The sequence below is a fragment of the Eriocheir sinensis genome, chromosome 9 (genome assembly GCF_024679095.1).
Source record: "Eriocheir sinensis breed Jianghai 21 chromosome 9, ASM2467909v1, whole genome shotgun sequence".
NCBI lineage: Eukaryota > Metazoa > Arthropoda > Malacostraca > Decapoda > Varunidae > Eriocheir > Eriocheir sinensis.
The window spans coordinates 19984525-20004199 of NC_066517.1; the positions used below are offsets into that span (position 1 = coordinate 19984525).

Sequence of the window (19675 nt, forward strand, 5' to 3'; positions counted from 1 at the left end):
GCTTAACTCCTCAGCATGAACACGAAGGTGAGTCCTCGACAGAACCGACTCAGCGCCCACACCTGCCACATTCCACGCTGACACACACAGGCTTGAACACACACACACACACACACACACACACACACACACACACACACACACACACACACACACACTAACACTAACACATTCAAGCACACACTTCAGGGTAAGTACTTTCACTATAATACAGTTGACCAACAGTCACCACCTTACTACTTTTCTCATTTTTAACAAAGTACACAAGTACACCAGAATTCCGCCCTCCAAACCCTCACTGCCTTACATGCGCCCTAACACCGCAAGGAATCGGCGTGCTAACTAATGTTTCAGGCCACTACCACCACCCATGCTGACGCAGCCTTCCTCCCGCAGGTTATTGTCTCCGCCGTCCTGGCGGTCCTCTTCACTGTGGTCGTCGCCGACCCAGAGCCCCAGCCCGAGGCTGAGCCCGGACGCTTCCGCGGCTTTGGTGGCGGTGGCTTTGGCGGCTTTGGCGGACATGGGGGTGGTTACTACCGCGGAAAGAGGAGCGCCGATGCCGACCCAGAGCCCCAGCCCGAGGCTGAGCCCGGACACTTCCGCGGCTTTGGTGGCGGTGGCTTTGGCGGCTTTGGCGGCTTTGGCGGACATGGGGGTGGTTACTACCGCGGAAAGAGGAGCGCCGATGCCGACCCAGAGCCCCAGCCCGAGGCTGAGCCCGGACACTTCCGCGGCTTTGGTGGCGGTGGCTTTGGCGGCTTTGGCGGCTTTGGCGGACATGGGGGTGGTTACTACCGCGGAAAGAGGAGCGCCGATGCCGACCCTGAGCCCGGTCACTTCGGAAGCTTTGGTGGACGTGGCTTCTTTGGTGGCGGATTCGGTGGTGGCCACGGCGGCTACGGCGGACACTATTATGGATAAACGGGCCAGAGGCTGATTCCTAGCCTGGCTTTGCCCGCGGCTGTGGCAGCGCCAGTGCATTCGACGGGATACAGACACCTTCACCGCGGGTGACAATGGGCAACGCTTCACCCGACGGAAGATAACGACAACAACTAAGGGTTACTCCAGTCAAACACAAAGAAACAAATAAACAATATATTTCTAATTACTTCTTTCATTTTACTCCGTCAACAAACGTTGCAGGTCATCGAAAACCCAGCCACGAGCTTGGCGCTTAAGATTCTCGTTTATAGCAAATTTTAAGGAACGCCGGCGGAAGACCATCCGGCTGTGTAAGGCCTTCGGGCTTTGCCAGCCAAACAGACAACACGGGCCCAGAACCCTTTTTTCCTCAGGGAAAGCAGCTCCTCACACTGATGCCTGGAAGACACTCGATCCACTTCGTAACGTGATACACATCAGCAACAAAACATAGAGGTTAACAGTAATAAACTCAGTAATTAACTAAAAATTAATTAATTAAATAACTAACGGTAATAAACAGTAATTAAACTATACGTTATGATTTGAACGGCTGAGAGTCTTGTTAGACAGGTTTAGAACACAACAAGGGCTGAGCATCGAATAGTAAAGCCCGTTTCTGTCGAAACTAAGACAAGCAGCCGATAACCGATTCAGGAATACCTTGACAATGGTTCCTTCAACTATCTATTCTGCTCTTCTTGTTGCTGGCGGAGACAAACAGGCTTTGTGTCTTATTCGTCTATCCCTTGCCTGAAGTAATCTAAAGTTCCTCTACATCTTCTGATGCTTCTGCATTATAATATTTAATTTACTACAACACTTGTAAAATTTGTTCAAAAATGAAAATAATTATAAATAAAAACATAAACTCACCATTCTTCATATTATTTGAAAAAAGTCCTAACTTCTCTAAGGTTCAGACACACAGTGGCAAGAATTTAGGGTTCACGTGAGTGCCGGCGACGTCTCTCGCCCAGTGTGGAAGGCTGCCCCCACTGTGAGGGATCCAAAGATTACATTGCCTTCATTTTGTCTCCGCAAGGCGACGGACAAGGGGCCGTATTACAAGTCAAACCCGAGAAGTTTTGGATCACTACAAAGGTCGGTTTAGTAGCCCTATTACAAGTCCAGTCCGAGATGTTTCGGGTCACTACAGAGTTATTCATCCCGAACTCTGTAATGCTTTGTTGGTAAGAGAACCGGGTAGGACACGGAGTAATGGGTTTAAATTGGAGAAATTCAGATTCAACAGGGACATAGGAAAAAATTGGTTTACTGACAGAGTGGTGGATGAATGGAATTGGCTTAGCAGTCATGTGGTGAGTGCCAATACAATTGTCACATTCAAAGATAGATTAGATAAATTCATGGATTCATTATTCATAAATTCATTAGGTGAGGTTAGATACACGGGAGCTGAGGTTCAAAGGAGCTGCCTTGTACAGGACTACCGGCCTCTTGCAGACTTCTACGTTCTTATGTTCTTCTGTTCTTATGACCCGAAACTTCTCGGAATGGACTTGTACTAAGTCCCCTAAACCGACCTTTGTAGAGACCCGAAACTTCTCGGGTTTGATTTGTAATACGGCCTAAGATTCTGACGGGATAACCTGATGGCTTAGGATATAGACATAATAAGATACAGCGACAAATAAACAAAACGAAAATAGAAAGAAATGAGACCAAAAATATTAGTAACAACCAAAATAAAATAGAATAATAATAGAATAATAATAATGATAAAAACAAAAATGAAATTAATATAAAATAATAATGATGTGGTCATAATAATAGTAATAATAATAATGATTAGAGATAACAAATATAGTAATGATAATGACAAAAAATAATAATAACAATATTAATATAAATATTAACAATAATAATAATAATATTATTAATAATAATGGTAATAATAATAATAATAATAATAATAATAATAATAATAATAATAATAATAATAATAATAATGATAATGATAATAATAATAATAATATTTACAATAATAATAATGATAATAATAATTATAATATTAATGATAATTAATAGAAATAATAAAAGTAATAATAATAATAATAATAATAATAATAATAATAATAATAATAATAATAATAATAATAATAATAATAATAATAATAATAATGATAATAATAATAATTGTAATAATAATAATAATAATAATAATAATAATAATAATAATAATAATAATAATAATAATAATAATAATAATAATAGATAAAAATCATAACAGCAACAACAGAAATAACAAAAACAAAAACAACAAAAATAATAATAACAATATTTATTAGGATAATTATGAAAATAATACTAATAATAATAGTAATAAAAAATAATTATAATAATAATAATAATAATAATAATAATAATAATAATAATAATAATAATAATAATAATAATAATAATAATAAAAAATAATAATAATATAATATGGAGTATGGAGTATGCATCTTATGTGTGGGGGGGGTCCACTCACACAGCTCTCCTTGACATAGTGGAGTCAAAGGCTCTTCGTCTCATCAGCTCTCCTCCTCACACTGATAGTTTTCTACCTCTCAAATTCCGCCGCCATGTTGCCTCTCTTTCTATCTTCTATCGATATTTTCATGCTGAATGCTCTTCTGAACTTCCTAACTGCATGCCTCCCCTCCTCGAGCGGCCCCGCTGCACACGACTTTCTACTCATGCTCATCCCTATACTGTCCAAACCCCTTATGCATGAGTCAACCAGCATCTTCACTCCTTCATCCCTCACGCTGATAAACTCTGGAACAATCTTCCTTCATCTGTATTTCCTCCTGCCTGATACCCTACTCTTTCAAGAGGAGGGTATCAGGACACCTCTCCTCCCGTAACTGACCTCTCTTTTTGGACACTCCTTTGACCTCTGTTCGGAAGCAGTGAGTAGCGGGCTTTTTTTTTATTTCTTTACGCCCTTGAACTGTCTCCTTAACTGTAAAAAAAAAAAAAAATAAATAAATAAATAATAGCAATAATTTCTATAATGACAGGATGGAAGATCAACGTAGTATCTCAATGATGCTAGAATAACAAAAATATAGATTAATTGTCATATAAAACAAGTGGTATTCAAGATCATCACATGGAACTTTAATATTCAAGATAAAAATCTTATTAAAGAAAATCATGATAAAAAGCATTTTACTATTGTTTGATAAATCTTTTTTTTATTGCTAAAGCCGATTTTAATGTTATGAATATAATATTAGTAATAGATCATTAGAATTATGATGGAGAGTATTTGTGTGTACATGTGTGTGTGTGTGTGTGTGTGTGTGTGTGTGTGTGTGTGTGTGTGTGTGTGTGTGTGTGTGTGTTTAACTATCTTCCATAGATGTTAAACGTTATCATAACTACTGCATCCAAAGAGGCAGTTGGCTATTTGTTTACACGTAAACAATTACACCAACCTAAAAGTTGTCATGATCCAAACTCCTGACTCCATCCTTTACAGAATCGGGCGGTAGCGGTGGCCTTCAAGATACCCCGCTGCCTTCAAGATACCCCGCTGGTACGCCCCGCCCCGACTTCCTTGAAGACTAGTGGCAAGGCGGAGCCTCCCCAGACGTGTATATAAGGCTGCAGCGCCAGACCAAGAGCACCAGTTCCTGCTTAACTCCTCAGCATGAACACAAAGGTGAGTCCTCAACAGAACCGACTCAGCGCCCGCACCAGCCACACTCTACGATGAGTCACGCAGGCTTGAACACCTAAACACACACACACACACACACACACACACACACACACACACACACACACACACACTAACACATTCAAATACACACATCAGCGTAAGCACTTTCACTAGTTAACTGTCACCACCTTACAACTTCTCTCATTTCCTACAAAGTACACAAGTACACCTGAATTCCACCCTCCAAACCCTCACTGCCTTACATGAGCCCTAACTAATGTTTTACGCCACTACCACCACCCATGCTCACGCAGCCTTCCTTCCGCAGGTTATTGTCTCCGCCGTCCTGGCGGTCCTCTTCGCTGTGGTCGTCGCCGACCCAGAGCCCCAGCCAGAGGCTGATCCCGGACGCTTCCGCGTCTTTGGTGGCGGTGGCTTTGGCGGCTTTGGCTGACATGGCGGTGGTTACTACCGCGGAAAGAGGAGCGCCGATGCCGAGCCAGAGCCTCAGCCCGAGGCGGAGCCCGGACGCTTCCGCGGCTTTGGTGGCGGTGGCTTTGGCGGCTTCGGCGGACATGGCGGTGGTTACTACCGCGGAAAGAGGAGCGCCGATGCCGACCCAGAGCCTCAGCCCGAGGCTGAGCCCGGACGCTTCCGCGGCTTTGGTGGCGGTGGCTTTGGCAGCTTTGGTGGCTTTGGCGGACATGGGGGTGGTTACTACCGCGGAAAGAGGAGCGCCGATGCCGACCCTGAGCCCGGTCACTTCGGAAGCTTTGGTGGACGTGGCTTCTTTGGTGGCGGATTCGGTGGTGGCCACGGCGGCTACGGCGGACACTATTATGGATAAACGGGCCAGAGGCTGATTCCTAGCCTGGCTTTGCCCGCGGCTGTGGCAGCGCCAGTGCATTCGACGGGATACAGACACCTTCACCGCGGGTGACAATGGGCAACGCTTCACCCGACGGAAGATAACGACAACAACTAAGGGATACTCCTGTCAAACACAAAGAAACAAATAAACAATATATTTCTAATTACTTCTTTCATTTTACTCCGTCAACAAACGTTGCAGGTCGTCGAAAACCCAGCCACGAACTTGGCGCTTAAGATTCTCATTTATAGCAAATCTTAAGGAACGCCGGCGGAAGACCATCCGGCTGTGTAAGGCCTTCGGGCTTTGCCAGCCAAACAGACAACACGGGCCCAGAACCCTTTTTTCCTCAGGGAAAGCAGCTCCTCACACTGATGCCTGGAAGACACTCGATCCACTTCGTAACGTGATACACATCAGCAACAAAACATAGAGGTTAACAGTAATAAACTCAGTAATTAACTAACAATTAATTAATTAAATAACTAACGGTAATAAACAGTAATTAAACTATACGTTATGATTTGAACGGCTGAGAGTCTTGTTAGACAGGTTTAGAACACAACAAGGGCTGAGCATCGAATAGTAAAGCCCGTTTCTGTCGAAACTAAGACAAGCAGCCGATAACCGATTCAGGAATACCTTGACAATGGTTCCTTCAACTATCTATTCTGCTCTTCTTGTTGCTGGCGGAGACAAACAGGCTTTGTGTCTTATTCGTCTATCCCTTGCCTGAAGTAATCTAAAGTTCCTCTACATCTTCTGATGCTTCTGCATTATAATATTTAATTTACTACAACACTTGTAAAATTTGTTCAAAAATGAAAATAATTATAAATAAAAACATAAACTCACCATTCTTCATATTATTTGAAAAAAGTCCTAACTTCTCTAAGGTTCAGACACACAGTGCCAAGAATTTAGGGTTCACGTGAGTGCCGGCGACGTCTCTCGCCCAGTGTGGAAGGGTGCCCCCACTGTGAGGGATCCAAAGATTACATTGCCTTCATTTTGTCTCCGCAAGGCGACGGACAAGGGGCCGTATTACAAGTCAAACCCGAGAAGTTTCGGGTCACTACAAAGGTCGGTTTAGGGGCCGTATTACAAGTCCAGTCCGAGAAGTTTCGGGTCACTACAAAGGTCGGTTTAGTGGCCGTATTACAAGTCCAGTCCAAGAAGTTTCGGGTCACTACAAAGGTCGGTTTAGGGGCCGTATTACAAGTCCAGTCCGAGAAGTTTCGGGTCACTCAGAGAGTTATTCATCATGAAATCTGTAGGGACCCGAAACTTCTCGGGTTTGATTTGTAATACGGCCCAAGATCCTGACGGGACAACCTGATGGCTTAGGATATAGCCACAATAAGATATAGTGACAAATAAACAAAACGAAAATATACAAAAATAAGACTAAATATATTAGCAACAATCAAAATAAAATAGAATAATAATAGAATATTAATAATGATAAAAAACAAAAATGAAAATTAATAGAAAATAATAATAATGTGATCATAATAATAGTAATAATAATAATAATAATTAAAGATAGTAATTATAATGATAATGAAAATAATAATAATAATAATAATAATAATAATAATAATAATAATAATAATAATAATAATAATAATAATAATAATAATAACAATATTAATATAAATATTAATAACAAGAAAGAAGGGAAAGGTGGACGGATTTGGGAATAACAGGATCTAATTAAGGTAAATGAAAAACACAGGTGAAGGTATTTAGGAAGATACGGATGATAGGTGAGAGGAGAAGGAGGTGGAGAAGGAGGTAGAGAAAAAAGTGGAGTCGAAAAATAGGAGGAAGAAAAAGAAGAAGAAGAAGAAGAAGAAGAAGAAGAAGAAGAAGAAAGCAAGAAAACCAGCGACATAGGTAAACAAAAATTACACTAAAAAGAAGAAAAACAAGAAGATGAAGAACAACAACAGCAACAACAACAATAACAACCGAAATGCATCAAAATAACTAATTCGGTACTTCACAACGCACAAGAAATAGTAACACACACACACACACACACACACACACACACACACACACACGGAAGAGAAATATCACCAAATAGTTGATCTTGATTTCCGTCTCACTAAAAACCTTCGAAACAGCTTTATCATGCTTCTGCTGTTCTCTTTTTTTATTTTTATTTTATGTACTTGTCTGCAGCTCAGACTTTCTCCATTAAATTTTCTTATAGGCGACCTTCCCCGTTTTTCTTTACCTTTCAAGGCCTCAAACTTCCAAAGTATTAAATAGTGACGGTGCATTTTTATTTCCTTGCAACTTAAGGAAGAACTGCAAACGTGTTGTGGAAAGTCCTTTATACGTACAGTCATTTTGGAAATCAGGAGTGAGAATATTGTGTGAAGGTGATGTCAAGCAGAAGGTGAGACGGTGCAGGAAGCTGGTTTAAATGAAACAAGGAAAGGGATTTTATTTATTTATTATTGTTTTCTTTTACGTTTTGCTGGTGGCGCCGGCTGGCTGTCTCGGTGGGGCCTGGTGGTCGGCCCTCGCCCTTTCTGGTGTAGGGAAGTGTTTATAGTGGCGCCATCTGCCACATGTTGTCCCACGAAGTTCCTATTTGATCCTCTTTTAGAGAAAATCTAGAGTACGGGTTGATAGGCGGTCTTCAGGACAGCATGTGGGTAGTCTTAGGCCACTCGGCGGTGACGGAAAAATTGCCAGCTTGTTTGTAGCGGCAGACGGGACGCGAAACCAGGTCCGCTTGGACTCGGTTATTGGTTTATTTACTTAATAAGCAACGTGAGGCTGACTATACATATAAACATTATCAGCACAGTCTATCCGCTTTCTTGCATCTTTTCTTACGTAAATATTTACAAGGGAACGTGAAGGTTAGTCTATATGCATATCGTCATATTGTTTAATCCATTATTTATTTATCCTTTCAGACGACAAGCAATGTGACGTAAGGAGAATACGCAATCATGTTTTTTTGTAGTCCCAAAGATATAATACGAAGGCGAGTTGTGTGAAGGTGTTTTCTTACAGCGGAGAAAGGCTAGCGCGGTGGGCGTGTGGATGCGAGATGCAAGTTTTTGCCTTTAGGGAATCCAGAACGGAGCAAAGGCGGGAACGAGTGCGCGGGAGACGTCAGCATCTGCTTTTCAACCTTTGGAATATGATACGCATGTGAGGAGAGCAAGGAGAGCACGGCTAAAAAATATGAAGTTTTTACAGTTTTGCGCAATCAAATATGTGCTTCCGTGTTGAGTAGCGGGACAGAGATGTGGCCAGTGAACGAGGAGGGGTTGAGCTAGTGCGTAGTGGTGGTGGTAGTGGTGGTAATAGTAGTAGTAGTAGTAGTAGTATTAGTAGTAGTAGTAGTAGTAGTACAGGTGGTGGTGGTGGTGGTGGTAGTAGCAGTAGTAGTAGTAGTAGTAGTAGTAGTAGTAGTAGTAGTAGTAGTACCGGCAGCAGATGCATGAGCAGCAGCAGCAGCAACAACAACAAGCAGTAGTACTAATAAAATATAAACAGCAGTATTGGACGCAACAAATATAAGAGTCACAACAAATTTCTTGCCGTCAAAGCGGCAGGCATATCACACACACACACACCCACCCACACACCCACCCACACACACACACACACACACACACACACACACACACACACACACACACACACACACACACACATATTAATATTAACAAAATACGGCGGTGGCCGAGAGGGCAGAGTGCGGGCGCGTTGTCCTGGAGAACTCGGGTTCATGTCCCGCTGACAACGTTCAGTCATCGCCCAGTGGCCTAAGACTACCCATCATGTTATCCACATGACCGTCTATCAACCCCGGACTCTGGCGAAATTCTCCCAATGGATTAAGTTGAGCTGCATGGGACTGGATAGGCAAGTAAGAATGATGCCGCTATTAAATTCTTCCCCTAACAGGTTGGGGCCGACCAACAAGTCCCGTCAAGAGCCTACCAGCGCTGGGCCAAACGTAACCCCCCCCCCCCCCCCCAACACACACACACACACACGCACACATTCACGGAGCTCTGTAGTGCAGCGATTAGTGATTCGGTTCCAACGCAGATATCTCAGGTTTGATTCCCAGATGAAGTAGATACGGATGGGCAGTCTCCTAACACATGTCCCTGTGGCCACTCAGCAATGAACGGGTAAGTGTCGGGTAACATTCGAAGGTCGTGCCCTGCACCCCAGGGTGGTGGTCCGGCACCGTCAAAGACGAGTAACAAAGGGTGAAAACCCAAGGCCTGCAGACTCGTGACGCAATGAGCTTGTTGCTCCAGTCCAGGAAGAAACAAATAGGTGAATTACACACAAAAGCACAAAAAAATACCCTTGCAAACACACACACACACACACACACACACACACACACACACACACACACACACACACACACACACACACATCTTCTGTCTTCAAGGTCACCAACGCGTGGGGAAAACATGCTGTGGCAAACCGGTCGTCGCTCCGCGCGTCTCCTCGTCCAGGGGTGAGCGGCCTTTACCTGCAATGCAACTCAGGTCAAAGGTCAAGGGACACGGAGGTGTGCACTGTAGCGAGGAACCACTTGGCGTTATGCATACTCTGGACATCCCCAACCACGACAGAGCTAAATCAGTATTTAATCTAACCCATAAAATAATGACAGGAAATCAAACTACTACTACTACTACTACTACTACTACTACTACTACTACTACTACTTCTACTATGACCACTACTACTACTACTACTACGACTAGGTACTACTACTTCTACTACTATTACTACTGCTACTACTACTACTACTACTGCTACTATTACTACTGCTACTACTACTACTACTACTGCTACTTTTACTACTACTACTATTACTACGACTAGGTATCACAACTAGGTACTACTACAACTACTACTACTACTACTACTACTACTACTACTACTAGGTACCACAACTAGGTACTACTACTACCACGACTAGGTACCACAACAAGGTACTACTACTACTACTACTACTACTACTACTACTACTACTACCACTACCACCACTACTACTACTACCACTACTACTGCAACTCAGAAGGGCAAACGATTAATAAGAGAAGAAGAATTAAAGAAACCTTCCCGAGTTCAGAGAAAACGAGCGAGCAAAAAACTTGAACCCATGAACGCGAGGAAGGTTTCGCCATCGACACCCAGCTCGCCACAGTCCCCTACCTCGGGTTTTCCCAGGTACGGCAATATCGTTAATCAGCCAGGTAGCGGGGAAAGATGAGCACGTGTGTGGCCTTGCAACACTTTCCTCACACTCAAAAGTTCTGTTCTCTGAATCCGCGAAATGATGATGACGATTATGATGATGATGATGATGATGATTAAGAAAAATAACGGAGACAAAGAAAAAGAAAGAAAAGGAGGAGGAGGAGGAACGCAAGAAAGAAAGAACAAAGGAAAAAATATGAAACGGAAAAATCTGAACAAGAGTAACAAGTAAAAAAGAACAAAGAATAACAATAACAACAAAAAACAAACAAACAAATAAACTAACATAACAGAACAAAATACAACAACATCAAGAAACAGAGAGAAAGAGGCAAGACAACGAAGAGCAGGAGGAGGAGGAAAAGGAGGTGCAGGAGGAGGAAATATGGACTAGCAGGCAGCAGAAAGCATGTTGGCTCATTGCTAGGCTGCCTGCGTTCAGTGATTTAATCAATCCGTTTGCCACAGGAGTGGCTTGCAGGGAAGGATTAAAGCACTTGTGTACCTACTCTTGGGAACGTTCAGTTCACACCCGGAGGAGGAGGAGGAGGAGGAGGAGGAGGAGGAGGAGGAGGAGGAGGAGGAGGAGGAGGAGGAGGAGGAGGAGGAGGATTGGAAGAGGAGGAGGAAGATAGCGATGGAGAGATGGGATGATGAGGAAAGAGATGATGAGCCGAGTGTCTTCTGAAGGAGACGCACGTACGAAAAAAAAATAAAAGGAAAATTGGGAGGGATACAGCCGATCAAATTGTTATGCAAATAATATGAGTAATAGAATCATTAGAACTATAATGGAGACTATTGTGTAGGTGTACATATGTGTGTGTGTGTGTGTGTGTGTGTGTGTGTGTGTGTGTGTGTGTGTGTGTGTGTGTGTGTGTGTGTGTGTGTGTGTGTGTGTGTGTGTGTGTGTGTGTTCAACTAAATCCTTTGATGTTAAACGTTATCATAACTACTGCATCCAAAGAGGCAGTTGGCTATTTGTTTACACGTAAACAATTACACCAACCTAAAAGTTGTCATGATCCAAACTCCTGACTCCTTCCTTTACAGAATCGGGCGGCAGCGGTGGCCTTCAATATCCCCCGCTGGTACGCCCCGCCCCGACTTCCTTGAAGACTAGTGGCCATGGGGAGCCTCCCCAGACGTGTATATAAGGCTGCAGCGCCGGACCACAAGCATCAGTTCCTGCTTAACTCCTCAGCATGAACACAAAGGTGAGTCCTCGACAGAACCGACTCAGCGCCCACACCTGCCACACTCCACGCTGACACACACAGGCTTGAACACACACACACACACACACACACACACACACACACACACACACACACTAACACTAACACATTCAAGCACACACTTCAGGGTAAGTACTTTCACTATAATATAGTTGACCAACAGTCACCACCTTACTACTTTTCTCATTTTCTACAAAGTACACAAGTACACCAGAATTCCGCCCTAAAAACCCTCACTGCCTTACATGCGCCCTAACACCGCAAGGAATCGGCGTGCTAACTAATGTTTCAGGCCACTACCACCACCCATGCTGACGCAGCCTTCCTCCCGCAGGTTATTGTCTCCGCCGTCCTGGCGGTCCTCTTCGCTGTGGTCGTCGCCGACCCAGAGCCCCAGCCCGAGGCTGAGCCCGGACGCTTCCGCGGCTTTGGTGGCGGTGGCTTTGGCGGCTTTGGCGGACATGGCGGTGGTTACTACCGCGGAAAGAGGAGCGCCGATGCCGACCCAGAGCCCCAGCCCGAGGCTGAGCCCGGACACTTCCGCGGCTTTGGTGGCGGTGGCTTTGGCGGCTTTGGCGGCTTTGGCGGACATGGGGGTGGTTACTACCGCGGAAAGAGGAGCGCCGATGCCGACCCAGAGCCCCAGCCCGAGGCTGAGCCCGGACACTTCCGCGGCTTTGGTGGCGGTGGCTTTGGCGGCTTTGGCGGCTTTGGCGGACATGGGGGTGGTTACTACCGCGGAAAGAGGAGCGCCGATGCCAACCCTGAGCCCGGTCACTTCGGAAGCTTTGGTGGACGTGGCTTCTTTGGTGGCGGATTCGGTGGTGGCCACGGCGGCTACGGCGGACACTATTATGGATAAACGGGCCAGAGGCTGATTCCTAGCCTGGCTTTGCCCGCGGCTGTGGCAGCGCCAGTGCATTCGACGGGATACAGAAACTTTCACCGCGGGTGACAATGGGCAACGCTTCACCCGACGGAAGATAACGACAACAACTAAGGGTTACTCCTGTTAAACACAAAGAAACAAATAAACAATATATTTCTAATTATTTCTTTCATTTTACTCCGTCAACAAACGTTGCAGGTCAACGAGAACTCAGCCACGAACTTGGCGTTTAATATTCTCGTTTAGAGCAAATCTTAAGAAGGAACGCCGGCGGAGGCCCATCCGGCTGTGTAAGGCCTTCGGGCTTTGCCAGCCTAACAGACAACACGGGCCCAGAACCCTTTTTTCTCAGGGAAAACAGCTCCTCACACTGATGCCTGGAAGACCCTCGATCCACTTCGTAGTGTGATACACAACAGCAAAAAAACATAGAAGTTAATTGTAATAAACTCAGTAATTAACTAACAATTAATTAATTAAATAACTAACGGTAATAAACAGTAATTAAACTATACGTTATGATTTGAACGGCTCAGAGTCTTGTTAGACAGGTTTAGAACACAACAAGGGCTGAGCATCGAATAGTAAAGCCCGTTTCTGTCGAAACTAAGACAAGCAGCCGATAACCGATTCAGGAATACCTTGGCAATGGTTCCTTCAACTATCTATTCTGCTCTTCTTGTTGCTGGCGGAGACAAACAGGCTTTGTGTCTTATTCGTCTATCCCTTGCCTGAAGTCAGTGGTTCCCAAACTGTGGTACGCGTACCACTAGTGGTACGCGAGGGCCTTACAGGTGGTACGGAATGTTCGAACTCCTGACAACCCTTGAGATCGAGCCCAATGATGAATTTTCCCAAGAAATCGTCAATCATCTTTTAGTGCTCAAGACTGAATTGAAGCATTACTTCCCGGACGTGACATGTTGTGCCTACATCACCAATCCATTCTCCATTGACCCAGCCGATCTGCCTGTCGGGACCGGGGAACAAGAGGCGCTCATAGATATCCAGTCTCATGAGACAGCAAAGGCGAAGCACAAGGAATGCTGTCCTATAAACTTCAGGGTGAGCATGGCCTCCTCATACCCGACACTAGCCCATCGCGCTGTTCCCTAGCTACGGATTTTCTCCTCTCCGTGGGAGTGTGAGCAGGGGTTCTCAGTCATGATGAATATCAAGTCAAAGAGCAGGAACCGTCTCGCTGCGCCCGGACATGATTTTCGATGTGCTGTAAGCAAAGTTATGCCACCCACCGACCAGTTGGTGGAGAAGCAGTTGCATTCCTCACATTAAAATTTAATTAATGATTTGTGTTCTTTGTTGTTGGTTCATTTGTTTGTTCTAATTATGAATAAATTGATATCTGATCGAAATGTGTTTTTCTGGAACCAGGTGGTACGCGGTGATGGTACGGGACCTTCAAGTGGTACTCAGTCAGAAGAAGTTTGGGAACCACTGCCTTAAGTGATCTAAAGTTCCTCTATATCTTCTGATGCTTCTGCATTATAATATTTAGATTTACTACAACACTTGTAAAATTTGTTCAGAAATGAAAATATTTATAAATATAAACATAAACTCACCATTCGTCATATTATTTGAAAAAGGCCCTAACTTCTCTAAGGTTGAGACACACAGTGCCAAGAATTTAGGGTTAACGTGAATGCCGGCGACGTCTCTCGCCCAGTGTGGAAGGCTGCCCCCACTGTGAGGGATCCAAAGATTACATTGCCTTCATTTTGTCTCCGCAAGGCGACGGACGAGGGGCCGCATTACATGTCAAACCCGGAAAGTTTTGGGTCCCTATAAAGGTCAGTTTAGGGGCCGTATTACAAGTCCAGTCCGAGAAGTTTCGGGTCACTACAGAGTTATTCATCCTGAACTCTGTAGGGACTCGAAACTTCTCGGATTTGATTAGTAATACGGCCCAAGATCCTGACGGGATAACCTGATGGCTTAGGATATAGCCACAATAAGATGTAGTGACAAATAAACAAAATGAAAATATACAAAAATAAGACTAAATATATTAGTAACAACAAAAATAAAATAGAATAATAATAGAATAATAATAATCATAAAAAAATAATACAAAATAATAATGATGTGATCATAATAATAGTAATAATAATAATAATTAAAGATAATAATTATAATGATAATGAAAATAATAATAACAATATTAATATAAATATTAATAACAAGAAAGAAGGAAAAGGTGGACGGCTTTGGGAATAACAGGATCTAATTAAGGTAAATGAAAGACACAGGTGAAGGTATTTAGGAAGATACGGATGATAGGTGAGAGGAGAAGGAGGTGGAGAAGGAGGTAGAGAAACAAGTGGAGTCGAAAAGGAGGAGGAAGAAAAAGAAGAAGAAGAAGAAGAAGAAGAAGAAGAAGAAGAAGAAGAAGAAGAAGAAGAAGAAGAAAGCAAGAAAACCAGCGACATAGGTACACAAAAATTACACTAAAAAGAAGAAGAAGAAGAAGAAGAAAGCAAGAAAACCAGCGACACAGGTAAACAAAAATTACACTAAAAAGAAGAAGAAGAAGAAGAAGAAAAAGAAAAAGAAAAAGAACAAGAACAAGAAGCACAAGAACAACAACAACAACAACAACAACAACCGAAATGCATCAAAATAACTAATTAGGTACTTCAAACGCACAAGAAATAGTAACACACACACACACACACACACACACACACACACACACACACACACACACACACACACACACACACACACACAGGGAAGAGAAATATCACCAATTAGTTGATCTTGATTTCCGTCTCACTAAGTATTAAGGGGTGACGGTGCATTTTTTTGTAATTGCAACTTAAGGAAGAACTGCAAACGTGTTGTGGAAAGTCCTTTATACGTAGAGCCATTTTGGAAATCAGGAGTGAGAATATTGCGTGAAGGTGATGAGACGGTGCAGGAAGTTGGTTTGAATGAAACAAGGAAAAGGAGTTTATTTATTTGTTATTGTTTTCTTTTACGTTTTGCTGGTGGCGCCGGCTGGTTGTCTCGGTGGGGCCTAGTGGTCGGCCCTCGCCCTTCCTGGGTAGGGAAGTGTTTATAGTGGCGCCATCTGCCACATGTTGTCCCAAGAAGTTTCTATTTGATCCTCTTTTAGAGAGAATCTAGAGTCCGGGTTGATAAGCGGTCTTCAGGACAGCATGTGGGTAGTCTTAGGCCACTCGGCGGTGACGGAAAAATTGCCAGCTTGTTTGTAGCGGCAGACGAGACGAGAAACAAGGTCCGCCTGGACTCGGTTATTGGTTTATTTACTTAATATGCAACGTGAGGCTCACTATACATATAAACATTATCAGCACAGTCTATCCGCTTTCTTGCATCTTTTCTTACTTAAATATTTACAAGGGAACGTGAAGGTTAGTCTGATGCATATCGTCATATTGTTCATGTCCCGCTGATGGGATGATGAGGGAACAGATGAAGAGCCGAGTTACTTCTGAAAAAATAGGGAGGGATACAAAAAGTAGATATTTCCTGGAACAGTTTGCAATGGGATTCTACGTGTGTGCAAGTGTGTGTGTGTGTGTGTGTGTGTGTGTGTGTGTGTGTGTGTGTGTGTGTGTGTGTGTGTGTGTGTGTGTGTAACAGATGACACTCTTACATGAAAGAAAAATTTCTAAGGAAAAAAGGCGGAAAAACTGAAATGTTCTTTTCTTCTTTATCTTTGAGACTGGAGATGCACAGCAAGGTGAGAACAGAGATGAGAGGTACTGAGTGCCAGTAAGAGGTTGTGTCCCGTTTCCCTCCTATGCGTAGTGTGAGGTTTCAACAGTACCCAAAGATCACCAGTGTTGCAAGCTTCAAGGGGGCCAATGGCTGGCGATCGCGTGTCTAGAGCGTGATCAGACCTTCGAGAATGACTCTGATAAAGAAAGAACGCACACCATCATGAAAAAAAGTACTAGTAGCACTAGTAAAAGTTATGCTTGTGTTCATGGATGTTTTTAGTCTCTAAGTTACACATATTTATCACAGGCACATCATGCAAAATTGCAAATGATCACAAACACATTCATAATATCGATATAGTAAGAGCCCAGACAATCACTGTTTACAGATGGGCAATACAAACATAAAAACACCATTCAGGACTCTTTCTTTGTGGCCAGGTCACTTCCATTCATCACACCAAATCAGAAAAACACAAGACCATTTAGTACCTATACATTGTACATAATATATACAATGTCGTGCTGTGTATTTACGGGTGCATCGTTATGTTCCATCTACTGTGAGCGTGTACACGACTCGTGACTCCTGAGGCTTCGTGAGTGACAGTGACGCATCAGCCTTGCTCCCCGGCACCCGCCACGCCCGCACACTCACCGTCCGGCCTCACACAAACAAGGCCTTTCGACGGAGCCACGACAAAGCATCAGATGACAAATTTCAGAAGAAAGTATCAAGTCCAACTACGGAACCAAACTTGACCGATACTTTTAATCTCCTGTTATATTTGAAGAAGCAGCAAATAGGTATGAATTTTCTTATATATTTATAATAACTCAAATAAATTATATAATAAAAACTAATCATATTTTTGTTATAAAAAATGAACAACGACAACAATATTATTTCGATGACACCAGCTATACTCAACTAGGCCGATCATCATGGGTGGAATCACAGAAAATCTCCGAGGGAGAGCAAGGAGAGGCGCACACTGCAGTCATTAGTAAAACTTTCTTCTCGAAAACCGAAGGGTAATGTCATCATTCTCTGCGGGGTTCATTTACTTACATAAATAGTGTGGGAGCAGCGATCTTTGTTTTCTTCCACGCCAAGCCAATCCCAATAAAACAAGGTGTTCCTGAAAACAACTGGCCACGCGAACACCTAATGATAATTAATGACACTAATGACACTTAATAATAATTAACAGAAATAATAAAAGAAATAATAACTAGACGCATAGCACTCGGAGAGTGCACACCTCCGCCAAAGATCGTCTTGAAAATTGGTATGAGCATCAACTGTGATCCTATGCATCATATGGAAGCATTTTTTTCGAATTTTTATGAAATTCTATTTTTTTTTAAACTTTGACCTTGGGCGAAATTTTCGAGGTCATGGTCAAAGGTCAAGGTCAAGGCCGTACAAGGTGTATCATATGGAAGCATTTGTTTTGAAATTTGATGAAATTCTATTTTTTGGAAACTTTGACCTTGGACAAACTTTTCGAGGTCAAGGTCAAGGGTCAAGGTCACGGCCATGCAAGCTGCATCTTTCCATGCGCTAAAATATTAACCAAGTCTGAAGTCTCTACGATGACGAAAACCGAAAATATGGCCAATCTGACGTTTTGTGAGACCTTGACCTTTGACACCAAACATTTAATGGGTTCTATTCTGGATGCACAGTGCATCATATGGAAGCATTTGTTTCGAAAATTAATGAAATTCTATTTTTTTGGAAACTTCGACTTTGGGCGAACTTTTTGAGGTCAAGGTCAAAGATCAAGGTCAAGGCCATGCAAGGTGCATCTTTCCATGAGCTAAAATATGAATCGTCTGAAGACTCTACGATGACGAGAACCGAAGTTATGGCCAAAATGACGTTTCGTGCGACCTTGTCCTTGACCTTTGACATAAAAATAAAAATAAATGGGTTCTATTCTGGATGGACACGAAGCTTCCCTGAAAAATTGGTTGAGATATCCGCAGAATTGTACACAGGAAACTGTTCACGAACAAACAAACAAACAGATAAATACATATACTGACCGGACCGAAAATATAACCTCCTCCTAACTTCGTTAGCGGAGGTAATAATTATAATAGTAATAATAATAATAATAATAATAATAATAATAATAATAATAATAATAATAATAATAATAATAATAATAGTAATAATAATAAATAAAAATTAAAACAGCAACAACAGAAATAACAAAAAAAAACCATAAAAAACACAAAAATAATAATACCAATAATTTTTTGGGTAATTATGAAAATACTATTAATAATAATATAAAAATAATGATAATAACAATAATATCAAAAATAAGAATAATAATAATAAAAATAATAATAGTAATAAAAATAATAATAATAATAAGAAGAATAAGAATAAGAATAATAATGATAATAATAATAATAATAATAATAATAATAATAATAATAATAATAATAATAATAATAATAATAATAATAATTTCCATAATGATCAAGATCATCACGTGGAAGTTTAATATTCATGATAAGAATCATATTAAAGGAAATCATGATAAAAAGCATTTTACTATTGTTTGATAAATCTTTTTTTATTGCTAAAGCCAATTAAAAAACTATGCAAATAATATGAGTAATAGAATCATTAGAACTATGATGGAGAGCATTTGTTTGTATGTGTGTGTGTGGGGGTCGGGGGGGGGGGTGCGTTCAACTACCTTCCATAGATGTTGAATGTTATCATAACTACTGCATCCAAAGCGGCAGTTGGCTATTTGTTTACACGTAAACAATTACACCAACCTAAAAGTTGTCATGATCCAAACTCCTGACTCCTTCCTTTACAGAATCGGCCGACAGCGGTGGCCTTCAATATCCCCCGCTGGTACGCCCCGCCCCGACTTCCTTGAAGACTAGTGGCCATGGGGAGCCTCCCCAGACGTGTATATAAGGCTGCAGCGCTGGACCACGAGCATCAGTTCCTGCTTGACTCCTCAGCATGAACACAAAGGTGAGTCCTCGACAGAACAGACTCAGCGCCCGCACCTGCCAAACTCCACGCTGACACACGCAAGCTTGAACACCTAA

At 42.4% G+C, this 19675-nt stretch overlaps 3 protein-coding genes and 1 long non-coding RNA gene across 8 annotated transcripts in view; 3 read left to right on the forward strand and 1 right to left on the reverse strand.

The window, feature by feature from the left end:
• LOC126996105 (uncharacterized) lies at nucleotides 1-1111 on the forward strand. The gene is made up of 2 exons (XM_050856287.1): nucleotides 1-27; nucleotides 397-1111. The coding sequence occupies exons 1-2, from the start codon at nucleotides 16-18 to the stop codon at nucleotides 922-924; spliced, it is 540 nt and encodes a 179-aa protein (XP_050712244.1). The 5' UTR covers nucleotides 1-15; the 3' UTR covers nucleotides 925-1111.
• LOC126996104 (uncharacterized) overlaps nucleotides 1-13032 on the forward strand; it is a 38192-nt gene extending 25160 nt beyond the window's left edge. Inside the window, exons 1-2 of one of the 3 annotated variants that reach the window (XM_050856285.1) lie at nucleotides 4449-4606; nucleotides 12318-13032. In XM_050856285.1, coding sequence (XP_050712242.1) covers nucleotides 4595-4606; nucleotides 12318-12845 — 540 coding nt within the window. In that variant the 5' untranslated portion in view covers nucleotides 4449-4594 and the 3' untranslated portion in view covers nucleotides 12846-13032. Of the gene's footprint in view, nucleotides 1-4448; nucleotides 4607-4704; nucleotides 4935-12317 lie in introns of those variants that run through there. The other 2 variants (XM_050856284.1, XM_050856286.1) reach the window with 2 other exon arrangements.
• Nucleotides 1-19675, reverse strand: part of LOC126996117 (uncharacterized) — a 99495-nt gene that overhangs the window by 64443 nt on the left and 15377 nt on the right. The window lies entirely within an intron of this gene.
• The window catches only part of LOC126996103 (uncharacterized), a 27888-nt gene continuing 8543 nt past the window's right edge, over nucleotides 331-19675 (forward strand). The window contains exon 1 of one of the 3 annotated variants that reach the window (XM_050856280.1): nucleotides 331-396. In XM_050856280.1, the coding sequence (XP_050712237.1) occupies nucleotides 346-396 (51 nt within the window). In that variant the 5' untranslated portion in view covers nucleotides 331-345. Of the gene's footprint in view, nucleotides 397-11911; nucleotides 11963-19559; nucleotides 19599-19675 lie in introns of those variants that run through there. The other 2 variants (XM_050856282.1, XM_050856283.1) reach the window with 2 other exon arrangements.